General features: G+C 45.4%; 1 protein-coding gene across 1 annotated transcript in view; it reads right to left on the reverse strand.

Moving 5' to 3' along the window:
* The window catches only part of PAPPA (pappalysin 1), a 123,602-nt gene that overhangs the window by 94,894 nt on the left and 7,119 nt on the right, over nt 1-21,589 (reverse strand). Inside the window, exon 3 of the mRNA XM_089536842.1 lies at nt 4,619-5,690. Within this exon, the coding sequence (XP_089392968.1) occupies nt 4,619-5,690 (1,072 nt within the window). The remainder of the gene's footprint in view (nt 1-4,618; nt 5,691-21,589) is intronic.

A 21,589-nucleotide genomic window follows, 5' to 3' on the forward strand; every position in this document is an offset into this window, starting at 1 on the left:
GCCATGGTCTTAGATACATTCAGCTGAATACACACATTGGCCATGATCCTGCATCAGAGCTGTTGAGAGTAAGTCTCCACATGAGGACTTAGGCACTAATGCTGTGCAACGTTGTACAGCTAAGCCAGCGTGGTCTAGTGGTTTGAGGGTTGGACTATGTCTCCGGAGACCTGGGATTGATTCCCAGCTCAGTCATGGAAACCCACTAGGTGACTTTGGGCAAGCCATACTCTTTAAACCTCAGAGGAAGGAAAGGCAAGCCCCCTCTGAACCAGGCTTGTCAAGAAAACCCCTTGATAGGTCCCACATGTTCAACTTCACTTCTGCAACCTTCAGCTGAAGGAAGGTCTTCCATGTGGAATATATCTGTAAGGATTCCAGCCATAGACTCCAAACCATGAGGAGATTTCTGTAAAGCAAGGATACACTCCTGACATCAATGGATTACACCTGCCACCATCTTTCTCATCATTGGCTATGCTGGTCAGGTCTGATGGGAGTTGCAAGCCAACAATATTGGGGAGGAAGTGGTTTCAGCACAGGGCTATGACTCTTGAGACCAGGGTTTGGATCTCCAAGTGGGAAAACTTGTCCAAGTCACACTCTCTCATCCTCAGATGAAGGTAAAGGCAAACCTCCTCTGAACAAACCTTGCCAAGAAAATCCTATGACATGTTTGCCTTGGAGTCAGCATAAGTTGGAAATGACTTGAAGGCACTTAAAAACAACATATTCTGAGGTATATCTTGTTGGTTCATCCCAACCAGAGCAGACCCATTGGCTCAACTGCTGAACGATGCATCAGCTCATATGTCAATCCGATGGATTCAATGAGCCTAATCTAATTGGGAATAAGAACAAGATACAGGCCATTGTTTGTCCCTCCAGTAAAACTTCTTTGTCAACCGTTTCCTTGTATTATGAAGGAACTGACTCACCATGAACATGCAGCAAGGAGGGAGGCAGGGTAGAAAAGAAAGGGGGAAAATATCCATATCAATATCCAAGAACTGGGTTCCACCCTTTCCTTTGTGCAGTTAATTTTACATCTTTTGGTAGAAATTCAAGATGGAAATTTTCCTGGCGTCAGTCCCGCAGGTTTCCCCTTACTGTCAAACAGTTCTATATTTTTGGTAAACCTCTTCTATTAATAGCTGCCTTGTGTGGCTATTAAAAAAAAACACAGAGGCTCGCTTAGTAGCCGTAAGTCACAGTCTGCTCCAGACTAACAGCTGTGGATGTCAAAAGGCACACTGGGTTTCGACGTCACGGGCGCGGAGCCCCTGTCCTGGCATCGGATCAGAAAAAAATGAGCGCATAAAAATGACTGCCAACTTGAAGGGGAAAATGGGGCGGGAGGGGGAAGAACCCTGCCTTCTTGTAACAGAGGAGCTGAAGAAAGCTGAAGTTTGGCGCTTGCGCCAAGGATAGACCACCATGCAATTTTGCTTCATTCCTATTTGTCAAATATAAGAGGTTTTCCCCCCATCCTGTTTTTGCAATGGTTTACTTTAAAAACCAAACCAACCTGTGAATGTATTGTATACATTTTTGTGTACCTTTCTCCTAATGCACACATTACTCTTCGCCGTTCTCTCCCTCCCCTTATGCATTTGCTTTTTGCCATGTTGTGGGGTGCCTTCAAGTCATTTCCGACTTATAGCGACCCTAAGGCAACCCTACTAAGGGGTTTTCTTGGAAAGGTTTGTTCAGAGGAGGTTTGCCATTGCCATCCTCTGAGGCTGAGAGTGTGTCACTTGCCCAAGGTTAGCCAGTGGGTTTCCATGACTGAGCAGGGAATCGAACCCTGGCCTCCAGAGTCATAGGCCAACACTCAAACCACTCTGTTGTTGTTGCTGCTGTTGTTGTTGTTGTTGTTGTGTGCCTTAGAGTCACCATAAGTCATTTCCGACTTATGGAGATCCTAAGGCGACCCTATCATGGGGACTCATTGGATAGATTTGTTCAGAGGAAGTTTGCCATTGCCATCATCCTCTGAGGCTCAGAGAATATGAGTTGCCAAAAGTCACCCAATAGGTTTATATAACCAAATTGAGATTTGAACCCTGGTCTACAGAGTTCTAGTCCAACATTCAAACCACTGCACCATACTGGCTCTACCATACGACTTCTGATTTCTATGTCTGTTTGCAAAAGTTAGAGAGTGAAGAAAGCTGGCAATGACAGGAAGAGAATAAACTCATATGAAATGTGGTGCTGGAGGAAAGTTCTATGGATAACATGGACTGCTGAATGGGTCAAGCCTGAACTCTCCCTAGAAGCCAAAATGTCCAAACTGAGGATGTTGTACTTTCGACGTACTGTGAGATGATATGACCTATTGATCGCAAAATGCAAAGTCTTTGCAACAAGGAAAGATCTAGAGACTCCGAACTTCCCCACGCCAAAGTAGACAGGACCTAGGGCTGGTAAGATTGGGTTCAAATCACCGCTAAGCAAGGATGCTCATCTGGAGTGCGCTTCCAACGCACCGACTGCAACTATCAAACATGGCCCAGAAATGTAGCAGCTGCTAAAGGAGAGACAGAGCTCTCCATCTCTCCTCTGCCAACCCCCGGGAGACTAGTAAAACATTTTGCAGGGCTAGTAACTTTTGTGGCTTTATTTACAAGACTGCACTGAAACTCACCTGAGCTAATAAATACGTGTCTGCTTCCAAGTGACAGTTATTGCTCAGGATGATACAACGCTGGCTTTAAAAGAAACAAACAGCTTTCCCTGAATTCATACAGGCTGCGCCGATATTTCTCTTGCTCCGCAGGACTCTCCAGCAATCGTTCCTGAGCCATAAAACCTCATCCATTTTCATTGCTTAACTTTTAACATCCTGATTCAGTTTATTGCCGAAATAAAACTTTCATTAAAAAACATCACATTTCCTCCCCCCGGGGAACAGTTCTCCATACACACACGGAGGAGATAATATTCATCAAATAACTCTCTCACCAAGAAAAGAAGGCTTAGGAAGACCAGATGAAAGCGAAAACCGTACGAAGCAGGTTTTGGCTCAGATACTGCCAAACCTTTGCCAAGTTCCAAAATGCAGCCAGCTCATGGCGAGGCTGTATTTTCTTGAGTAGGAACCCACCACTGTTAAAGAGCAACTAACTCAAAATGACGGCCATCTCCAAATCCAAAGGCTTTCTGTCTGAGCTTGAAAAAGTTACATGGACAGCAACTTCCAGAATCAATTCGGTTAGCAGAACTAGAAAAAAATATACTGGATGACAACACCCAGAATCCTCCGCCAAGCATGGTCTTGGAAAGTTACTTGTGCGGTCTACAAATCCAGCAGCACAGAGAATTTGAGGAGGATTAATCCAAAAGAATAACTTTTTGAAGCTCTGTTTTCTGGCTGGCTATACCAGACAGAGAGGTGGGACACCATGTTTCAGCCCAGTGGGTCATCTGGGGTGAATTTTGGTTTGGTTCCTCCCCTGAACTCTCTATCGGTGTCATTTCCCAAGGTGAAATAAGTAGCAAGGCCCATCCTATCAGCTCAGGTGGGCCCAATATTTACTTCTTCCCTCCTAGACATTTCTCCTGTAGCGTTCATGAATATTCCCCTCTGTTCCGAGGGTACCCAAAGCCACCTCCAGAAAAATAAATGCACATATAAAATTCGGACACCCCATACTGATACAGGAAAACAAGTGCACATGAACATCCACACACTTTATTCTCCATTTAACCTTAATATTTCTCTCATGAAGGCTAGCTTGCAACCTGGATTAAGCTCAGTTAGGTTCCCTATGCCCTGGTGAAATGTACCTCTTGGATCCTAGAATCCTAGAGTTGGAAGGGAGCATCTAGTTCAACCTCTTGCTCAGTGCATGATCTCCAGCTAAAGCATCCCCAACAGTTAGCTGCCCAGCTTCTTTTTGAAGACATTCAGGGAAGGAGACCTCACCGTCTCTCTAGGTCTTTGGCTCCATTGCCAAACCATGCTTACCATCAAGAATTTCCTTCTAATGTTCAATTGAAAGCTCCCCTCCTGCCACTTAAAACCATTACACCTGATTCTACTCTCTGGGGCAGCAGAGAACAAGCCTTTTCTCTCCTCTCTGTGAGAGTCCATGAAGTATCTCAGAATGCAATCCTTTCACCCCTCAAGTGATTTCTGACTTGGGGGAACCGTAGAGCAAACCTATCCAAGGGGGGACTGCCATGGTCATCCTCTGAGGCTGAGAAAGTGTGAATTGACCCAGTGGGTTTCACAGTTGAGCGAGGATTCGAACCCTGCTCTTTAGAGTCACAGTCCAGTGCTCAAACAATTATACTATGTTTGCCCCTTAATTAAACTTAATCTTAATTACAATTAACTCTTGTAATTAACTGCAATCAATTACAGTTAAAAGGGACTGCAATTAACTACGTATAATTAATTACAGTAGACTGGGTGTCATTGCAATTAACTGTAACTGGGTTCAATTAAGTTATAAATAAAGACAATTAATCAATTATAATTCATTACAATTCACCAATTGCAATGAATTAATTACAACCAGTTTTGTTGTTACCTGATAGTCATACAGGATTAAACATAGGTAGGCCTGGTATGTTTACAAGGACCTTATTTGTTTAAGAATATGCCTACCTGTACGGAGAATCTGGATCGAAGCACGTCTTGGTGACATCCGTTATCTCTGGGTTACAGCAATCCCCGCCATCGAAGTTGTACTTCTCATAGTTACAATCCATGTCGCACACACCGTTCTGCTTCTTCCGGTTGAAGGATGCATGGCGGACATGCCGACAATCCCCGCCATCATACCCAGTTAAGGTATGGTTGCATTCTGGGTCACAGTTTTCGTCCCCAATCTTGCTAATTTCACAATTGGCCAGGATGAGGCGATGCCGCAAGGTGGAGTTCCTCACTTCCAACACCTCCAGTTCCCACGTAATGTTGTACGGACTGAAGGCATCGTTCAGCTGTTGGTGCTGGAAGTCTATCTGTTCCCGGCGGATGGTTGGGTTCCGATGGTGGTCATCATAGATGTTCACCACTCGGTAGCGGACAACCTTCTTACGACGGAAGCTCGGGAGGTTGTTATAGCTGGCAATGACCTCCACGTTGTCACAGACTGTTTGCCCACACGGAGGAGGATCAAGACTTGTATCCAACAGGTAGTCGGGGTGGGAAATGTATTCGATCTGAGGAAGACTTGGGCTGTCTTTCATGGGGGACCAGATGCTTTTCACATTCAGTAAAGTCTCCTGAAAAACGAGCTGAGGTAGAGGATCATCTACTTCGTGAGTCATCATGGTCATGTCCACCAGAATTTCCTTCTGAGACCGAGCTGTTCGCCAAAGACTGACATGTTCTATATGGCCTCGGTAATTCTGATTCAGGGCATTCCCTCCAAGGAGGAGGACCTTGCACTTTGAGGTCAAAGGGCTGAAGATGCTCCCCACCTGTTCCCCGCTAGTGGCCACCTGGGCGCCATTCACATAAAGCTTCATCAGGCGTCCATCGTAAGTGATGGCCAGGTGGACCCATTGATTTGGGAGGTAGCTGCGATGATCAGTGATGGTGGTGACCTTCCGGGCCCGGTCTGTCTTCAAGGAAAAAAAATAACGGGGGTCTCTCTTGCCCTGGTCACTCATGTTGTTAATTCCCAGGACCCATCCTCGGTCAAGGATGGTGTAAGAACATTTGTCATATAGACCTATATTCCATACATGCAGAAAGAAAGAAAGAAAGAAAGAAAGAAAGAAAGAAAGAAAGAAAATATGGATGAGTACAGCAAGAAAAAAAATATTACTCTGTTACATCCAATTAAAACGATCACCATTTTCAGAACAAACAAGTTGGCACAGGGCTAGGCGACATTAACCATTCTGGTGACCAAGCTGCAGAGAATGAGATAAAGGAGTCAAGTATCAAACCAAAGGTTAAGGACTGCTGAAGGCCAATGACGTCAATGGGACCTCCATCCTATGTCAGAAGCGGGTGGGCAGGAATCGTTTGCAATTTCTTAATGGCAAAATGACGCCAAGACATCTCATTAACTTTATTTGAGCTGCAAGCTTGACGTCATTGATTTGGATCAAATTCTCCACCGGATGGATTTGTTTCCTAATTCTTACCAAAGTCACAATTCCTGGGGTTCTTTGCATGAGAGGTAAGAAGCGAGGTGGACGCTTGAGGAGGTTAAGCCTCTTCTTAAGAGAAAATTTGGACGGCAAAGGTGTTCTCACCCAAGTTCTCTGAAAGGTGACACCACATTATGTCATGCAATAGGGATCTAAAAGGCATGTTTCCAATGACTCCTTGGAAACTGTTTTGTGAACTTCCAGTGAGAAGATATCGATCCATGTTTTGTTACCAAGGTCCAAGTTCCAAAGCTTTGTGAAACCTATTTTTGGTGCCTCTCTCTCTGAACTGTCTCTCTTTGGCTGCATAGGCACTGAAGAAACAATCCATTTTGACACTACCGTAACTCAGTGCTATGTAATTCTGGGAATTGTAGTTTTGCAAGACATTTAGCCTCTTCTGTCAGAGAGCTCTGGTTCCACAACAAACCACAAATCCCAGGATTCTAGAGCATGGAGCCATTACTGTTTAAAGAGGTAAACTGCATTATTTCTGTGGTGCAAATGCAGCCTAAGTGAGAACAGGGAGGTAAAATGCCAAGGATTGCACCACTCCAAATAACAGGTATAAGGGCATCATATGAATTCTTCCATACATTAAAAAATGTGGCACAGAAAAATCGGAATGGAGAGCAGGATGGTCTAGAAGACAGCTATCTTAGGATGCTAACTGAAAGTGGGCTTTCCATTTGTTTGAATCGTTTCATTGCTCACAAAATGCGCCGTTTTTGAACACTTTACGGCTTGTTGCTTCCTTGGAGAATGAAATCAGCGAGGAATAACCTCCCTGACTATTTTCTCCACAAGGACTTTTGCAAACTACTCTTTGGATTCTTAATCTGGAAGGTCGCAAACTTTGCCTCTTAACTGATCCCCCATCCTCCGTGATCTTGCCAAACCTCTCTCATCTATTAACAATTGTCTTTTGACACGACGGTCAACAAAATAAAGGCGACCCAATGGCTCAGTTCAACTTTCCCCCTTCCTTTTTTCCCTCTTCTCCTTCTGTGCGGTTGTTTTCCAAGGGGCTCTTCCTTTCCCCTCTTCCTGTTACCTTTGGAAAGAGCTAAGAGCCAGAGCCAAGCAGGTAATTTGCTTATTCCTCTGTGGGGTGCACACGGCGAAAACACACACACATGCTTTGAAACCATGCTTACAGAGTCTGGTTAGTAGGAGGGGGCGTGTGGGCAAATGGGGGGGAAAGAAGGAAAAACAAGTTGGTTTGCATTGGCATTTGAAGTCATGCTAATGCAAAGTGTGTGTTTACCAGGCATGGCAAGAAAGTGATCAAAAGTCAAGCTGAAAGACTGCAAAGCCAAGCATCCCTGCAGACACTTTCTTGCTCTGCCAAAGAGAAGAGGATTTGCCGTCCGCTCACCTTCATTGCACGCATCTACACTGCAGAAATAATGCAGTTTAATGCCATGTGTCTCTCTGCATAGAGATGTTACCCATTGGGACTGTGCTGATCTATTATTCTCCCCAACACTAAGAGTAAAATTGTCTTTTTGCTGAGTGGGAAAAGAATATAGTCCTTGGTATCCACTGGGGTCTGGTTCCAGGACCCGCTGTGGATAACAAAATTTGTGGATGTTCACGTCCCATCAAATGCAATGGCATAGTAAAATGGTGTCCCTTATATAAAATGGCAACATCAAGGTTTGCTTTTTGGAATCTATCTATCTATCTATCTATCTATCTATCTATCTATCTATCTATCTTTTCAAGCCATGTATGGTGGATGGATATGGAAGGCCGATCTGAGGAAGCGGACTGAAGTCTACGAAAACACATGCTGCCAACTCCTTCTTTCACTTAGTCTCCAAGGTGCTTCAAGATCTCTTCAAATACTAACTTTAAAGACTAACATGGCTATATCTTTGAATAATAGATAATATCCTTTCCATCTCTGTTGTTGTTGTTGTGTGCCTTTGAGTTGTTATCAACTTACGGCAATCCTATGGCCAACCTATCATGGGGTTTTCTTGGCAAGGTTTTCCAGAGGAAGGTTGCCATTGCCTTCCCCTGAGGCTGAGAGCATGTAACTTGCCATAGGTCACCCAGTGCATTACATGTCCAACCAGGGAATCAAACCCTGGTCTCCAGAGTCCTGGTCCAGGACTCAAACCATTACACTATACTGACAGTCCAACAATATCTTCAGGCCTACTTGCTTCCCACCATGAGTTGACCTCCTATTTTTGGTGGAGAAGGTCAAAAGATCTATCAGTCCAGGACTGAATAACAGTTCTTCTTATAAGATCGATCAGTCTAATACCAGATGATTGTCTCATATTTTTGGTAGACAGGTCAAAAGAGTGATCAGTCCTGGACCAAATGATTGTTTGTCTCACATTTTTGGTAGAAAGGTGTAAAAGATTGGTCAGTCCAGGACTGAAGGAGAATCCAGCTCCAGGTAGCTTCTAAAAAGGGCCTCTGATGTGACCTCCTGAGACCTTTCCAAAAGGTGATCTCCTATCAAAACACGGAGACCACCTTTCCGAGAGACCAAGGTAAAGAAGAGAGAGGTGGAAATATGAACGGAATTAAGGAGCGGAGAGGATTTTATTTCAAACATGCCCAAGTCGATGGGGGCAATGGCCATGGTCTCAGGGGAGGGTGGGAAGAAAAATTAACAACCCCAAGAACTTCTGGAAGTTGTCATTGCCTGCTTTGCTGGGCGAACGCAACCAAAGGTGACAGGACTTAGTTATGAAAGGGGAATTTAGGTCAACAATCAAAGCTTCAGTCAGGGGCCCAGGAACAGGGAGTTAAAGGTTGGGGCTGCGTTCTTTTCCCCTCGCATGCTTTAATCGCTTAGTATCAAAGTCACGGCAGAACGCTTGAAAGAGCAACTATTCTACAGGAACCTATAGGAAGCTTTTATCTGTCCAGAGGAAAATAATTAAAAGAGACAGATTTGGGTTAAGTATTCCCATGTTCCATGCAATTGGATAAAGTCGGGGAAGATCCACCCAAGCACTTTCCCAAGTTCAGCGTGTCGGGGAGCTTGCCTCAGACGACTTTGAACCCATTCGTGATTTTTCTGTTTCTTTTCTATATAATTACCGGAAGGGCGGGAATCGCTCCGGCTTTTCTCATCCCTTCCCCTCCAACCCCCATCACCTTCTTCCACGCAAATCTTAAATCATTCAGGAGTCCAACCTATGCAAAGACGGCATTGGTACAATTGCAACTGCCATTTAAAAGCCGCGAAGGGTCTCGTGGGACATGCATGGCCTAGGAACAAAAGCACGGCCACATTGGACATGGGCTTAGAAGAGCACCGTACTTCTGGCAAAGTGCATTTTCCTTTCCAAAAGCAGTTAAGTCCCTTAAACTCCTTCCAAATGGCCCCCATGTGTCCATTCCAGGTAAGTTTCAACTATTCCTGGTTCACTTTCTTGGCCTCCATTGTTGATGTTGTGTGTCTTCAAGTCATTTCCAACTTATGGCAACCTTAAGGTGAACCTATCATGGGTTTTTTTTGGCAAGATCTGTTCAGAGGAGGTTTGCCATTGCTATTCTCTGAGGTTGAGAGAGTGTGACTTGCCCAAGATCACCCAATGGGATTCGGCCTCGAGCTTAGTGGTCCCCAAACATAGGTCCTCTGGATGTTTTGGACTTCAGCTCCTACAAGTCCTGATCATCGGCCAAACTGATTAGGGCTTCTGGGGATTGAAGTCCAAAACACACGGAGGACCGGAGTTTGGGAAAGATTGGTCTAGCTGATGGGTTCCTCTAATCTCAGGGCTTAGTTTCATTTAATTTATATTCTGAATTCTACTAATTCATCAGGCTTAGGGACAAAACTAGAGCGTGCCTGTTGTTAATAATGCAGTTTGACATCAGTTTATGTGCTGCGACAACATCTTGGGATTTATAGTTCATTGTGCCACCAGAGGTCTGTGACAAAGAAAGGTAAAGACCTTGTAAAACTACACATCTCAACATCCTGTAAGATGCAGCCATGGCAGTTCAAAGGGTAGGCCAGTGTGGCATAGTGGTTTGTATGTCAAACGATGATCCTGAAGACCATAGTTGGCCATGAAACCTGTTGGGTGACTTTGGACAAGTCACATGTTCTCAGTCTTGGAGGAAAGACAATGGCAAACCTCTTCTGAACAAATCTTGCAAATAATAATAATAATAGGTATGTCTGATGGCCACCATAAGTTGGAACTGACTTGAAGGCCCCCAACAAACCCACAAGTTCACCCTCAGTTGAACCAGTTTGTCCAAGAGATAGCTCCGATAGTGATAATATATCTACAGACACACACACTCTGTTTTAAAAAAAGATGCTTATACATGAAGCAAGAAGGCCGTCAGGAGCGAGGAGGATAAGAGGGAAAGATAAGGATGTGATCAGACAAGACAAACTGCTGACTCCGCAACCTCAGACACATACCCTATGGTGCGCATTCACCTGGATTCACATGAGACAGCAGGGACAGAAGAATGGAGGAAGGGGGGAAGTATCTCATTTCCAAGGAGGCCTATAGGATGAGCTGATTCTTCTCAGGAAAGTTATTGTACAGTGGGCCCTTGCTTGCTTTTGGTTCCAGGACTCCCCATGGTTACCAAAATCCATGGATTCTTAAGTCCTATTAAATACAATGGTATAGTACAATGGTGTTGTTCTGTGCCTTCAAGTTGTTCATGACTTAGGCAACCCTAAGGCTGTGTTAAAGGCAAAGAGCGTCTCTCAAAAACAAGGGCCAGCTACCCAAATTCACCACTTACAGGAGGAGAAAAAGAGATAACCAAGCAAGAAGAAAAGTTATCACGAGACTGATAGCAAGGTCTCTTTGTTTTTTAAAGGGCTGTTTGTTTGCCATGCAGGCACACCCTTACAAACTTTCAGCAAACTTCGGGGTAAACCCAATCCGAATGGTTAATGGATTTCTAACCCCTGGTGCCCACCAACTATTATCTCTTTCCTTTCAGCCCAAAATGGGGAAGGAGAAGTAATGGATGAGAGCAGGGACGTAGCTAGATGCAATTCTGGATTTCCAACAACCGGGTGTGAATTTTGCACAGAATGAGGCCGAAATTGCAAAATAGTGACTTTCTTGCAGTGGGAAGACAAGTGCTAACATTATTCCTTGCTTCCCTAGAGGTGAAGAATTCCATCCTTAACACAGGGCTACAATTACTTCCTTAGACTGTATGTCCCAGAATCCCCCGACCAGCATGGCCACTGGGGGATTTGGGAAGTTGTCATGCAAACATTTCCAAACTCTGCTTCTTCTATGCAGGCAATCTGGTTCATCTTGTAAGTGGAAGGGGAAACTAGTGGGCCTCATCTCCTCTTACCATTCTCGATTCAGATCTCCGAACGACAAACGTTTTTTAAAAAGAAAAGAAACCTGGGCCTGTCTGATAAGCAAACCATCCTGTTCCACCTGTAGCTTAGCACCTCGCAACACATAAACTGGGCTGGCGTTGCTGTGAAATGAATTCCTTCCCCAGCAAGCCATAAAAGAGCATCCCTCAACCTCCCCTGCATCTTCCCAAGATGCCCGCTCTCCGATGTGATCAATCCCCCGGTTATCTCTCATCTACACAAATGCTCCAATCCAAACAAGCTGATAATAAACGGCAGAAAACTGCCTGGATTTCCACGGAATTTACTTGCAGCGAAAGCCTCATACGCACAACCATAAAATATACAGAGAGAGGCAGAAAGAGGAGGAGAGATTAGTTCGGACACAAGAGAATTCTTCACTCCTGACAAGAATCTGCATTTTGTGCAGCAATCTTGGGAATAGTAATATTAGTGGTGAAGGCTGGGTTGAGAATGTTGGTTCAGTTCATTTTTTCAACTGAATATTCAATTACCTGTTGCACATTTCTTTGTAATCTGGGCTGGAAAGAACTGCAGAGTTGGAAACCAATGAAGGTGGGACATACCAAAATGGACAGGCTTAACCTTTCCAGGACCAAAGTTCAGTTCCAAAAAGTCTAGATTTGAATCTGTAACATTGGATGGCTAAGAAAGGATTTCAAGTAGTAAGAAAGGCACTGCACCTCCATGGCTTGATTAAAAAAAAAAATACATGTGCAATGCATCTTGAGGGTCTTAGTAGACCACATGCTAAACATGAGCCAACAATGTGATGCAGTTTCTAATGGTGACCCTAAGGTTATCCTATCATAAGGTTTTCTTGGCAATATTTGTTTTGAGGGTTGGCTTTGCTTTCCTCTGAGGTTGAGAGACTTCCCCAAGGTGACCTAGAGGTTTTCTATGGCTCAGTCAGATTTGAATCCAGTCTCCAGAGTTGTCCAATGCTCAAACTACTGCACCAGGCTGGTTCTCCATCTTTGGAGGCCTTTAAACAGAGGCTGGATGGACATCTTTCAGGAGTGCTTTAGTTGTGCATTTTGGCATGGCAAGAGGGTTGGATTGGATGGCCTTTGTGGTACCTTCCAACTCTAAAGTTCTATGAGGCTACGGATAATAATCTCCCCCTCTTCCCCACTCAACCCATTTCACGCATGTGCGATCTTCTTGCACATGACAAAAGGAAAGAGTGTGCAAGATGGACATTTAGACAGGGCAGGTAGCCATGCTGTCTGTCAAAGCCATTCCTCTAAACAGATGCAATGAAAATCCGGTAACCCCGCTGGGTATCTTTGAGCTGGAGAGGGAAAGGAAGCGTGCGTACGGCTTCGTTTTATTGCGCTCCCCCTTTTCTCTCCCCTTCTGGACTTCTCTTGGGGAAATCTGTATTTGTAAACAAGAGAGGAGCTGCAATTCCTGGAGACGGCAATGTAAGGCAGGGTTGTGAGGTGAGGAGCGTGTGTGTTTGGTGGGGAGAGAAAGTCACTTTGGGGACTCCTCCTGAGCCCCAAAGCCAAGCCTCACATGTGCATTTCTTGCCAGAGACACAAAGGCCTCACTGTATAAACTGTACACTGCTTGAGATATATATATATATATATATATATATATATATATATACATATTAACAAGGCTAGTGGGAATACGATAGGTGCAGGCGGAAAAGCAAACAGCCCCATCTCAGAGAAACACACGCCCAAATTAAATCATCCTCCACAGCAAACAGAGGTCTTGGCCCAGCTGACACCGGCGCTCCTCCACCGAAGGCTGATTTCCCCTGGTGATCCCCGTAAATCTTAGCCAATCTCAGTTCTCTGTTACGCCTGCAACACACACATAGGGGAAGCACCGCTAACCTTTGTTTGGAAGACTCCCACCCTGGAGGTAACCCCTCCACACACACAACTTATAAATCCTGAGTAATTGAGAGCAGAAGTCAGCCCCCTCCGCCTGCGTTGTAGGATAGCAGACACGGCCAAAAAATGCACATTATCAAGAATCCTCTTCTGCAAAGAGTTCACCTTTTGAAGCCAGATGATTCTGCTAAGGGTCATTTTTTCCTGCTCTCCTTTCCCTCCTCCCTAGATCTCATCTTGACCCATGGTGAACTGCAATGCTCGAGATTTGCACACCGCATATGTTGCTATCCCCGGAAAAGGTTCAGGGTTCAGCAAAACCTGGGTGCAAAGTCCTGGGGTTGGCCTCAAACTCTGCTCCCTTCTGTTTCACCAGCACCCTGATGTGTCAAAAAATTGGCTGACTAAGCTCAGAGTAGGCTTTATACTTAGACCATGACATGTTGTTGCTGCTGATGTTGTTGTGGGCCTTCAGCTCCGACTCATGGAAGTGATTTTATCCTAGGGTTTTGTGACATGATTTCTTCAGAGGCATTTCAGAGCCAGTCCCTGAGCCCGGGTCACCACAATTCAAGAAGGAGGTTGACAAACTGGAGCATGTCCAAAACGTGGATGGCAATCAAAATGGTGAAAAGTCTGGAAACCACCAAGCCCTACGAGGAGCAGCTTAGGGAGATGGGTATGTTTAGCTGGAGAAGAGAAGGGTAAGAGGTGATATGATAGCCATGTTTAAATATTATAAGGGATGTCATAATTGAGGATTGAGCAAGCTTGTTTTCTGCTGCTCCAGAGAATAGGACCCGGAACAATGGATTCAAGCTACAGAAAATGAGATTCCACCTAAACATTAGGAAGAACGTCCTGATAGTAAGAGCTGTTTGACATTGGAAGATGCTGCCTTGGAGAGTGGTGGAGTCTCCCCTTTGGAAGTATTTAAACAGAGGCTGGATGGCCATCTGTTCAGAGTACTTTGTTGGTGTATTCCTTCATGGCAGAAGGGCATTGGACTGGATGGATCTTGGGGGTCTTTTCCAACCCTATGGTTCTGCAGCGAACCACTAGTCCAACACTCAAACCATTACACCATGCTTCTCCCCAGGGATAGGGAGGATCATGCAACAGGTTCTTAAAGCCTTTGGAATCTGCATTTACACTGATAGCAGCGGTTCTTTCTTTTTTGGTCTGCAATTGTGCTGGTGATTCTGAAATCTTCGTAATGGCCCAGAACTGATGCCAGAGGTGAGAAGAGGAATGGTGGCTCCCATTTAGAAACGGTGGTGAAAAGTCCACCCAGATGGCAAGAAAACTCTGCAAAGGGCACTTTGTTTTCTTGGAGGAGAGGGTACTGAGAAAAAGAGAAATGGCTTCTGGGAATTTTTATCTCAACCTTTCCTTCACTGGGGAATACTCTCCAAGCAAGGGTGGCCGCATGCAGAGAGAGACACGGACACACACGGCAAAAAGATGCATAGAAATCCATAGAGATTACAGTTATCATAATCCCCTCTATTTGCTTGTCCAGCTAAGGCAAACAGATGGAAAAAATCTGCCAATCGGGAAGCAGAAATGTATGGGGGGAATTAAGGACAGGGAGATAGTAAGAGAAAGAACTCAGATAAGACAGGGAAAGAGTGAAGAGATCAAAAGGTGACACACTTACATCACACAGATGAGGAAAGTGCATTGAATAAATATCCTGATTTTTAAATCAAAATCCTAGAAAGGAAATAATTTATTTTGGATGAAGGAAGAGTTGGCATTAGGAGAGCAGCAACTTCCACAGCAACCGAAATATTCACGCACAATGTTTTCTTGGTGGACCAACCAGGAGAAAAGCTAGAGGTCCCCAGGTCTCAGGGTATGGACCCTGTTCTCAAGTGCTCAGGACAAGGAGGAAAAATCTCAGGGCAGAAGGGATGCCTTGTAAAGTCTGTGTTTGCATTTCCACATCTGATAGACTTGGGTCTTGTTTGCACTGGCCAGGCTATCTCAGGGGCAGCCTGGACTATCCTGGCCCTGAGGTTGCCCTGACATCTCTCCTGTTAATTGGAACCTTCAGTTCCAATGTTGGGAGGCTGTTTGCAGGGGCATCCAACTCTGCTCTCTGGCATGGCAGTGAGTCGGTTGCTCCTGAGGTCAGAATGAGGTGCCCAGACTCAATCGCATGGCTGGGTGCATTGCTCTGACCTCAGAGTGAGTGACACATGCCAGCAGAGGCATGCCAGGTGGCCGACCAGAACACATTTCAAAAGTCACCTAGTGTTGGAACATAGGGCTCTGGATCTTCCGACGATGTATTTAAATCTATATCAGTCCATTATAGGTGGACCCATAGAAGCCAGGAAAAGGTATGCTGAGCTTCATCCCACCAGCAGTGGCCAAAGGCCACTGTAACCCCAGTACAGCAACTCCAAATGTGGAGAGAATCATGTCCCCCAGTCTGGCATTGTCCTATTTAGACAAGTACCAGAATAGCCCAGGGCTAGGATAGTGTAGGATAGACAAGAGCCAGGATAGTCCAGGCTGCCCCTGAGACATCCTGGCTAGTGCAAACAAGAGCCAAGTCTAACAGATGTGGAAATGCAAATGCAGACTTTAATATCTCTGCTTCTGAGGAGGAGGTGGGCATCCTCTCCATATCTGGGACTCCAAGGAACAGCCTAACTCGCTGAAGGTGAAAGTGACCAAGTCTGGAGAGCTGAAGGATGCCCAGGAGTCTGAGCACATGCCTTGGCCACATAGCCAAAACTCTTGTATCGTGCCCAACGCAGACATGGCCTATGAGGCATGTACCAACAAAACTGAAGTTAAAGATGAGGAACGTCTTTGGAAAAATATAGCAGCAACATGGTTGAGTAAGCAGGGATTCCAAGCAAGGCCTTTACGAGTTAAGTATTTCAAGCTCTGGGCCAGCTTCTTTTCCTTCCATGTTCAATTTTTTTTCCCAGAGATGTGTAAGTTGTTTCCATCCTGAATGCAAAGCCATGTGATTTTTCAGGAATTCTTGCAAAAATTCAACCCAACCAACAAGCCTCTTAGATGCTAAGCCTTCCCCAAAACCATGCACAGAAGCCACCATTTCAAGAGAGCTTTGCATGGCTGCTGAAGAGAAACCTTTCTTGCCTCTCTTCTCTCTCTCTCTCTTCTTACATCTTGGATCCTGCCACAACCTTGCTTTCACCAGGGAATGAAAGTTTGGGAAAACAGAGGCTCTTCCTGTCAAACAGGGCTCTGTTAACTCAGGATCATGTTCTCAAGCTGGCATCCGCCACGGATGGAAAAAGACAGCGAGCAGAAGTGGACGGGGGAAGCCCTTACAATCCACTCCTCTTGGCCAACACGCCTTCGCTCCTCTGACTCATGCATCCAACTGTTTCCACTCCAGCCCATTGAAGAGACAACCCACTGCAGTTCCTCGAAATGGAGATAGGAACCATTCAGGGTTGGGATAACCTTTCTCTCAGTGTCTATTCAGTAGGCGAGGAGACTGAATTGTTTCCTGTAGGAAACAACTACTGTTTGGGTGCAACGCCAGAACGGACATTTCGAAGGATAGAAGGAATGGCCAGAGTTTGCTACTGCAGTTACAAATCCAGTCAGCCCTCCTTATCCACAGATTCTTTATCCATGGATTCCACAATGCATGGTTTCAAAATATTTAAGTGTGTGTCTCTGTGTGTGTGTATTCCAAAAAGCAAGCCTTGATTTTGCCATTTTATATAAGGCACACCATTTTACTGCACCATTGTATATAATGCGATGTGAGCATCCATGGGTTTTGGTATCCACAGTGGGTCCTAGAACCAACTCCCAGCAGATACCAAGGACCCACTGTACACCTGTAACTGACTTGTATTTGCAAAAGCATATCTATTAATGATTCTGGCACTATTGCCATGATTGTAAAGCCGTTCCCTCCAAACCCATCCTGCTTTACTGGATATCAGCTGAAGTGAGCAACAGAGCTTCGTTTTCCTGTTGATTCAGAGACAGAAGATTCATGCTTGCAACCTCCTCCTTTTATGATCTGTAGTGCAAGAGGGATCTTGCTTCTGGAGATCATTGGTGGCATGTGCAATGGGAACACCAGTCTGCTGCTCAACAGGAGAACAGAAGTCCATCATTTACAGCAGCAAAGACTCTCATCCATCCAGAATTCCTCTGAACTGGGTTCCTCTGCACAAGAGAAACACATTTGAACCATTTCACCCCTAATAATTTTGAATATTCTTCCCATCGCTATGCATCAGTGTCTCCAAGGTACATTGATGTAACAGGGCTGTGAAAAGAGACACCCATTGCTCATTCCACAAACAAGAGGATAAGCAGACACACCGGTGGATTTGCAACGCAAAGCACTGACATTCAACAGGAGAGTGGTTTTGCACAACTACTGTGTTAGTAAATGAGTGTGGAGTTAGATGATGAAGGATTTCAGCCACCACAACCCCCCCCCCTCCGTTTCAATTCCAGCTCTATCCAACTCTGCATCTGGAAAATGAATTAGCATCTGGGATGCTAATACAACTTGATGACTTATTTTTCTTGATTTATTGTTGTTGATGATGATGCATTTCTACCAACAACAAGAAAGTGGAGAAGGGAGGAAAACTCATCCTGGAATAACAAGGTGAGGCACCCCAACTGCTGAAGCCCTGGCCACTTTTGGAGAAGTCCTCACCCTTGCTGAGGATGCAAACAGATCAGCCTTGTTGAAGACATGGGCCGCATCTACAATATGCTATGGGATACTGAGATTTGTAGTTTTGCGAGTAATTTAACCTTCTCTGTCAGCGAGCTCTGGCACCACAACAAACTACAAATCCCACGGCTCCATGATGATGGCGTATTGAGAAGACGGTCTCACTGGGATTGGACATCATCAGGACTGGTAGGGGCAGGGTGGTCAACAACAAATAAGCACTGGGTCTTTGTAGGTTCTTCAGGCTATGTGGCCATGTTCTAGACCACAAAAAACTATGGATGCCAGCCATGAAAGCCTTCGACTCTAAATAAGCAATGATGAAGAAGCCAGTGAAGCCTCGAAAGCTTGCACTTTGTGCATTTTGGTGGGCTCCCAATAAAGGTATCCCTGTTTTGTGGATTTGGGATGTTATTATACTTTGCAACAGGGCTAACCTGGCTACCCCTGGATATGCATCCTTGAACTACAGCTCATCCCTGCAGTCGCATTCCAAACGTGAAAACCAACAAAGCTTTGGCAGCTTGAAATCTTTGCAAGCCCCTTCAGGAAGGAAGCGTAATCTCTCCTTACACTGGTCTGAAGGAGGGAGGTGTGGAGGGTGAATGGAGAGAAAAGAACGTTTTTTTAAAAGCCTAGCCTTTGTGAAGGATACGCTAAGAGTCTTGCTCCTTGGACGACTTCCAGGTGTTTATACACACGGCCAAACCTGGCTTGGAGTCAACTCCCCAGACCCCTGGAAGAAGGGATAGTGCTAAAAGAGAGAGGAGAGGTGATCCGAGAAAGAGCAGGCAAACAAGGAGGAGAAATTTTAATCTTTCCAAATGCTCTGTTGCTAAAGAAGGGGGTCATTTCTGCGCACTGGTCAAACCGCAATCTAATCTTTTGGCCATTCAATTAAAAGCACTGAGGACTTCTTGCATTTTTAACACGCGAAGGAGATCGGGAGTTTGTCCAGTGAATATCCCGGGAAAATCGCATCACTACGCGAAACGATTTCACACGGCGTCGCACAAAACCCACCATCAAAGCGGTCACAAAGAAGCATTACCGTGCATCTTTATTCTTGCTGAATTTCAGCGACAAGGCATTCCCGATATCACTTTATTTGCACCATTGCGTGTGATAATCATTTGTGCAATTACTCGCCATTTCCGCTTCATTTGCGGGATGCTTTCAATGCACTTTAATCTCTCTTTAATGCCAAAATTAGCCCCAGTGTGATAAACTCCTGGCCTGGGCCTGGCTTGGATGTGAAGATTCTCCTAAAACCCTCTGTTCTTCACAAAAAGTGTTGTTCTGAAAGCCAGCATGGTGTAGTGTGGCTTGAGCATTGGGACTAGGAAACCCACCAAGTGACCTTGGGCAAGTCACACTCTCTCAGCCTCACTTCATTTCTCCACATCACCATCTCTCTCCGGTTTTGGAGCCCCTGCTTATGAATTCAGAGCTGGACCCCGACCCTAATAGGTGGTGACCCTATGAACGTCACACTCTCTCAGCCTCAGAGGGTGGCCATGGCAAAGCCCCTCTAAAGAAACCTGAGTGCCAAGCAGGGTTTACTTGGAAGCAGGTAGCACCACATCATCCAATACCATGGAACTTTTGGCCCGTCATCCAGCACAATCCTATCCTGATCCTATATCCTCACAGCCTGATCCAGAGCGCATTTCTCAGACGTCAATCCCATAAACAAATCTACTGCCTCTCCAAATCCAGCCGTCCTCCAAAAACATGAAGCCCACTGGATTGTGACTCTTGGCAAGTCACACTCTCTCAGCCTCAGAGGATGGACATGGCAAAGCTCCCTCTGAAGAAACTTGCAGAGAAAAGCCACGAGAGGGTTAGACTGCCTTAGGGTTGCCATAGGTTGGAAACGACTGGAAGGAACACAACAACAACAACTAAAAATGTAACAACCAAAGGCAACCTTGCCATAAATGGACAGGGGACATTTTGAACCACCCCAAAGAAAGATGGCACGCAGTCTTGGTCCTCCTGAAATCTCATCACAAGACTAAAGAAAGGTATGATGATGGTTGGGAAAAGCCGAAGGCTGGAATATTTGGAGAGATGCAACTTAGATCTCTTCTTTCTTTGGATTTGCTCCAGGAAGGATCAGAGAAGATGGGATGGAGAAAATGCTGCATGAGATGGGATTGGGAGACAAATATTGGTCAGGGGGTCTTTGGCTGCCTCCGCACTGCAGAAATAATCCAGTTTGACACCACTTCAATTGCAATGGCTCAATCATGCCATGTATTTCTGGGAACGGTAGATTTGTGAGACATTGGGCCTTCTCTGTCGGAAAGCTCTGGTGCCGCAACCAACTACAGGTTCCAGAATCTCATAGCACTGAGCCATGGCAAGTAAAGTGGCATCAAACTGAGTCATTTCTGCAGTGTGGAGGCCGCCCTAGTTGGGTGCGTCTCCTCTAAGGTGAAAGTGTGGAGGAAGAGAGCAGGACAGTGAGCAGAGAAAGGCCCTGGGAGGAGAGTGGAAACTTCCCTCCCTCCCTTTCTCCGCTTCCCCTGTTTGCTTGGCTTTGGGAAAGTCTCCTTTGAGTGACAGCAATCGTGTGGGTCAAGTATAGGGCACTCCAGATAAAGAAATAAAAGCCATGTAATGTGGCCAAGGAGACAGAAAACAGGCCTAGCGGTGACAGAGCAAAGGAAGAGGGAAAGCATCTGCTGGTGGAAGAGGCTGGGAGGAAGGGGAAACAGGGAAAGCCTCGGGGAAGATGGGGAAACCCCACACAGCGGCTTGCACACATCAATGCGTAGTGCTACTAAGAAGACCATGCGCGACCCAAGCAGCATAAGACACTTCTTTTTTTTGGAAAGTACAATAACTTCCTAACTCCATAAAACAGGGATGCCTTTAATCGCCCAAGCAAAATGTGCAACATGCCTCGTGCCCCAAAGGCATCGTGTCTTTTGTGCACTAAGTGCCCAAAACGCATCATGTCTTTTCTGCATCAAATGCCCAAAATGCATCACGCATTTTGCGCATGTAATGTACAAAACCCATGATGCATTTGGGGCATTAAGGGCATAAAACCCACAATGCCTTTTGGACACTTAATGCACAAAACTCACGTAACATTTTGTGCATTTAATGTACAAAAAGCATGATGCATTTTGGGCATTCAGTGCACAAAATCCATCACACATTTGGGTCATTTAGTGCCCCAAAACCATGATGCATTTGGGGCACTTAATGCCCACAGCCCATCGTGCATTTTGTGCATTTAATGTGCAAAACCCATCATGCATGCTGGGCACTTAATGCACAAAACCCAGCATGCATGTTGGGCATTTGAGCGAAAATGCCATTATAAGAACGGTTCCATGTTGCCTCTTTTTCCAACCTGTATCAATTTATTAGGAGCTACATTGTGTTGGCTTGAGTGTTTAGGACTCCGGAGACCAGAGTTCGAATCCCTGCTCGGCCATGTAAATGCACTTGGTCGAGTCACACTCTCTCAGCCTCAGAGGATGGCTATGATCATAAAGGAGCTTGTGGTCAGCTGTCAGGGCATTTGCACCACTGGAAACAATGCCAAAA

The sequence above is a fragment of the Sceloporus occidentalis genome, unplaced genomic scaffold (assembly GCF_023333645.1).
Source record: "Sceloporus occidentalis isolate IW3139 unplaced genomic scaffold, rSceOcc1.0.p SCAF_8, whole genome shotgun sequence".
NCBI classification, from domain to species: Eukaryota; Metazoa; Chordata; class Lepidosauria; order Squamata; family Phrynosomatidae; genus Sceloporus; species Sceloporus occidentalis.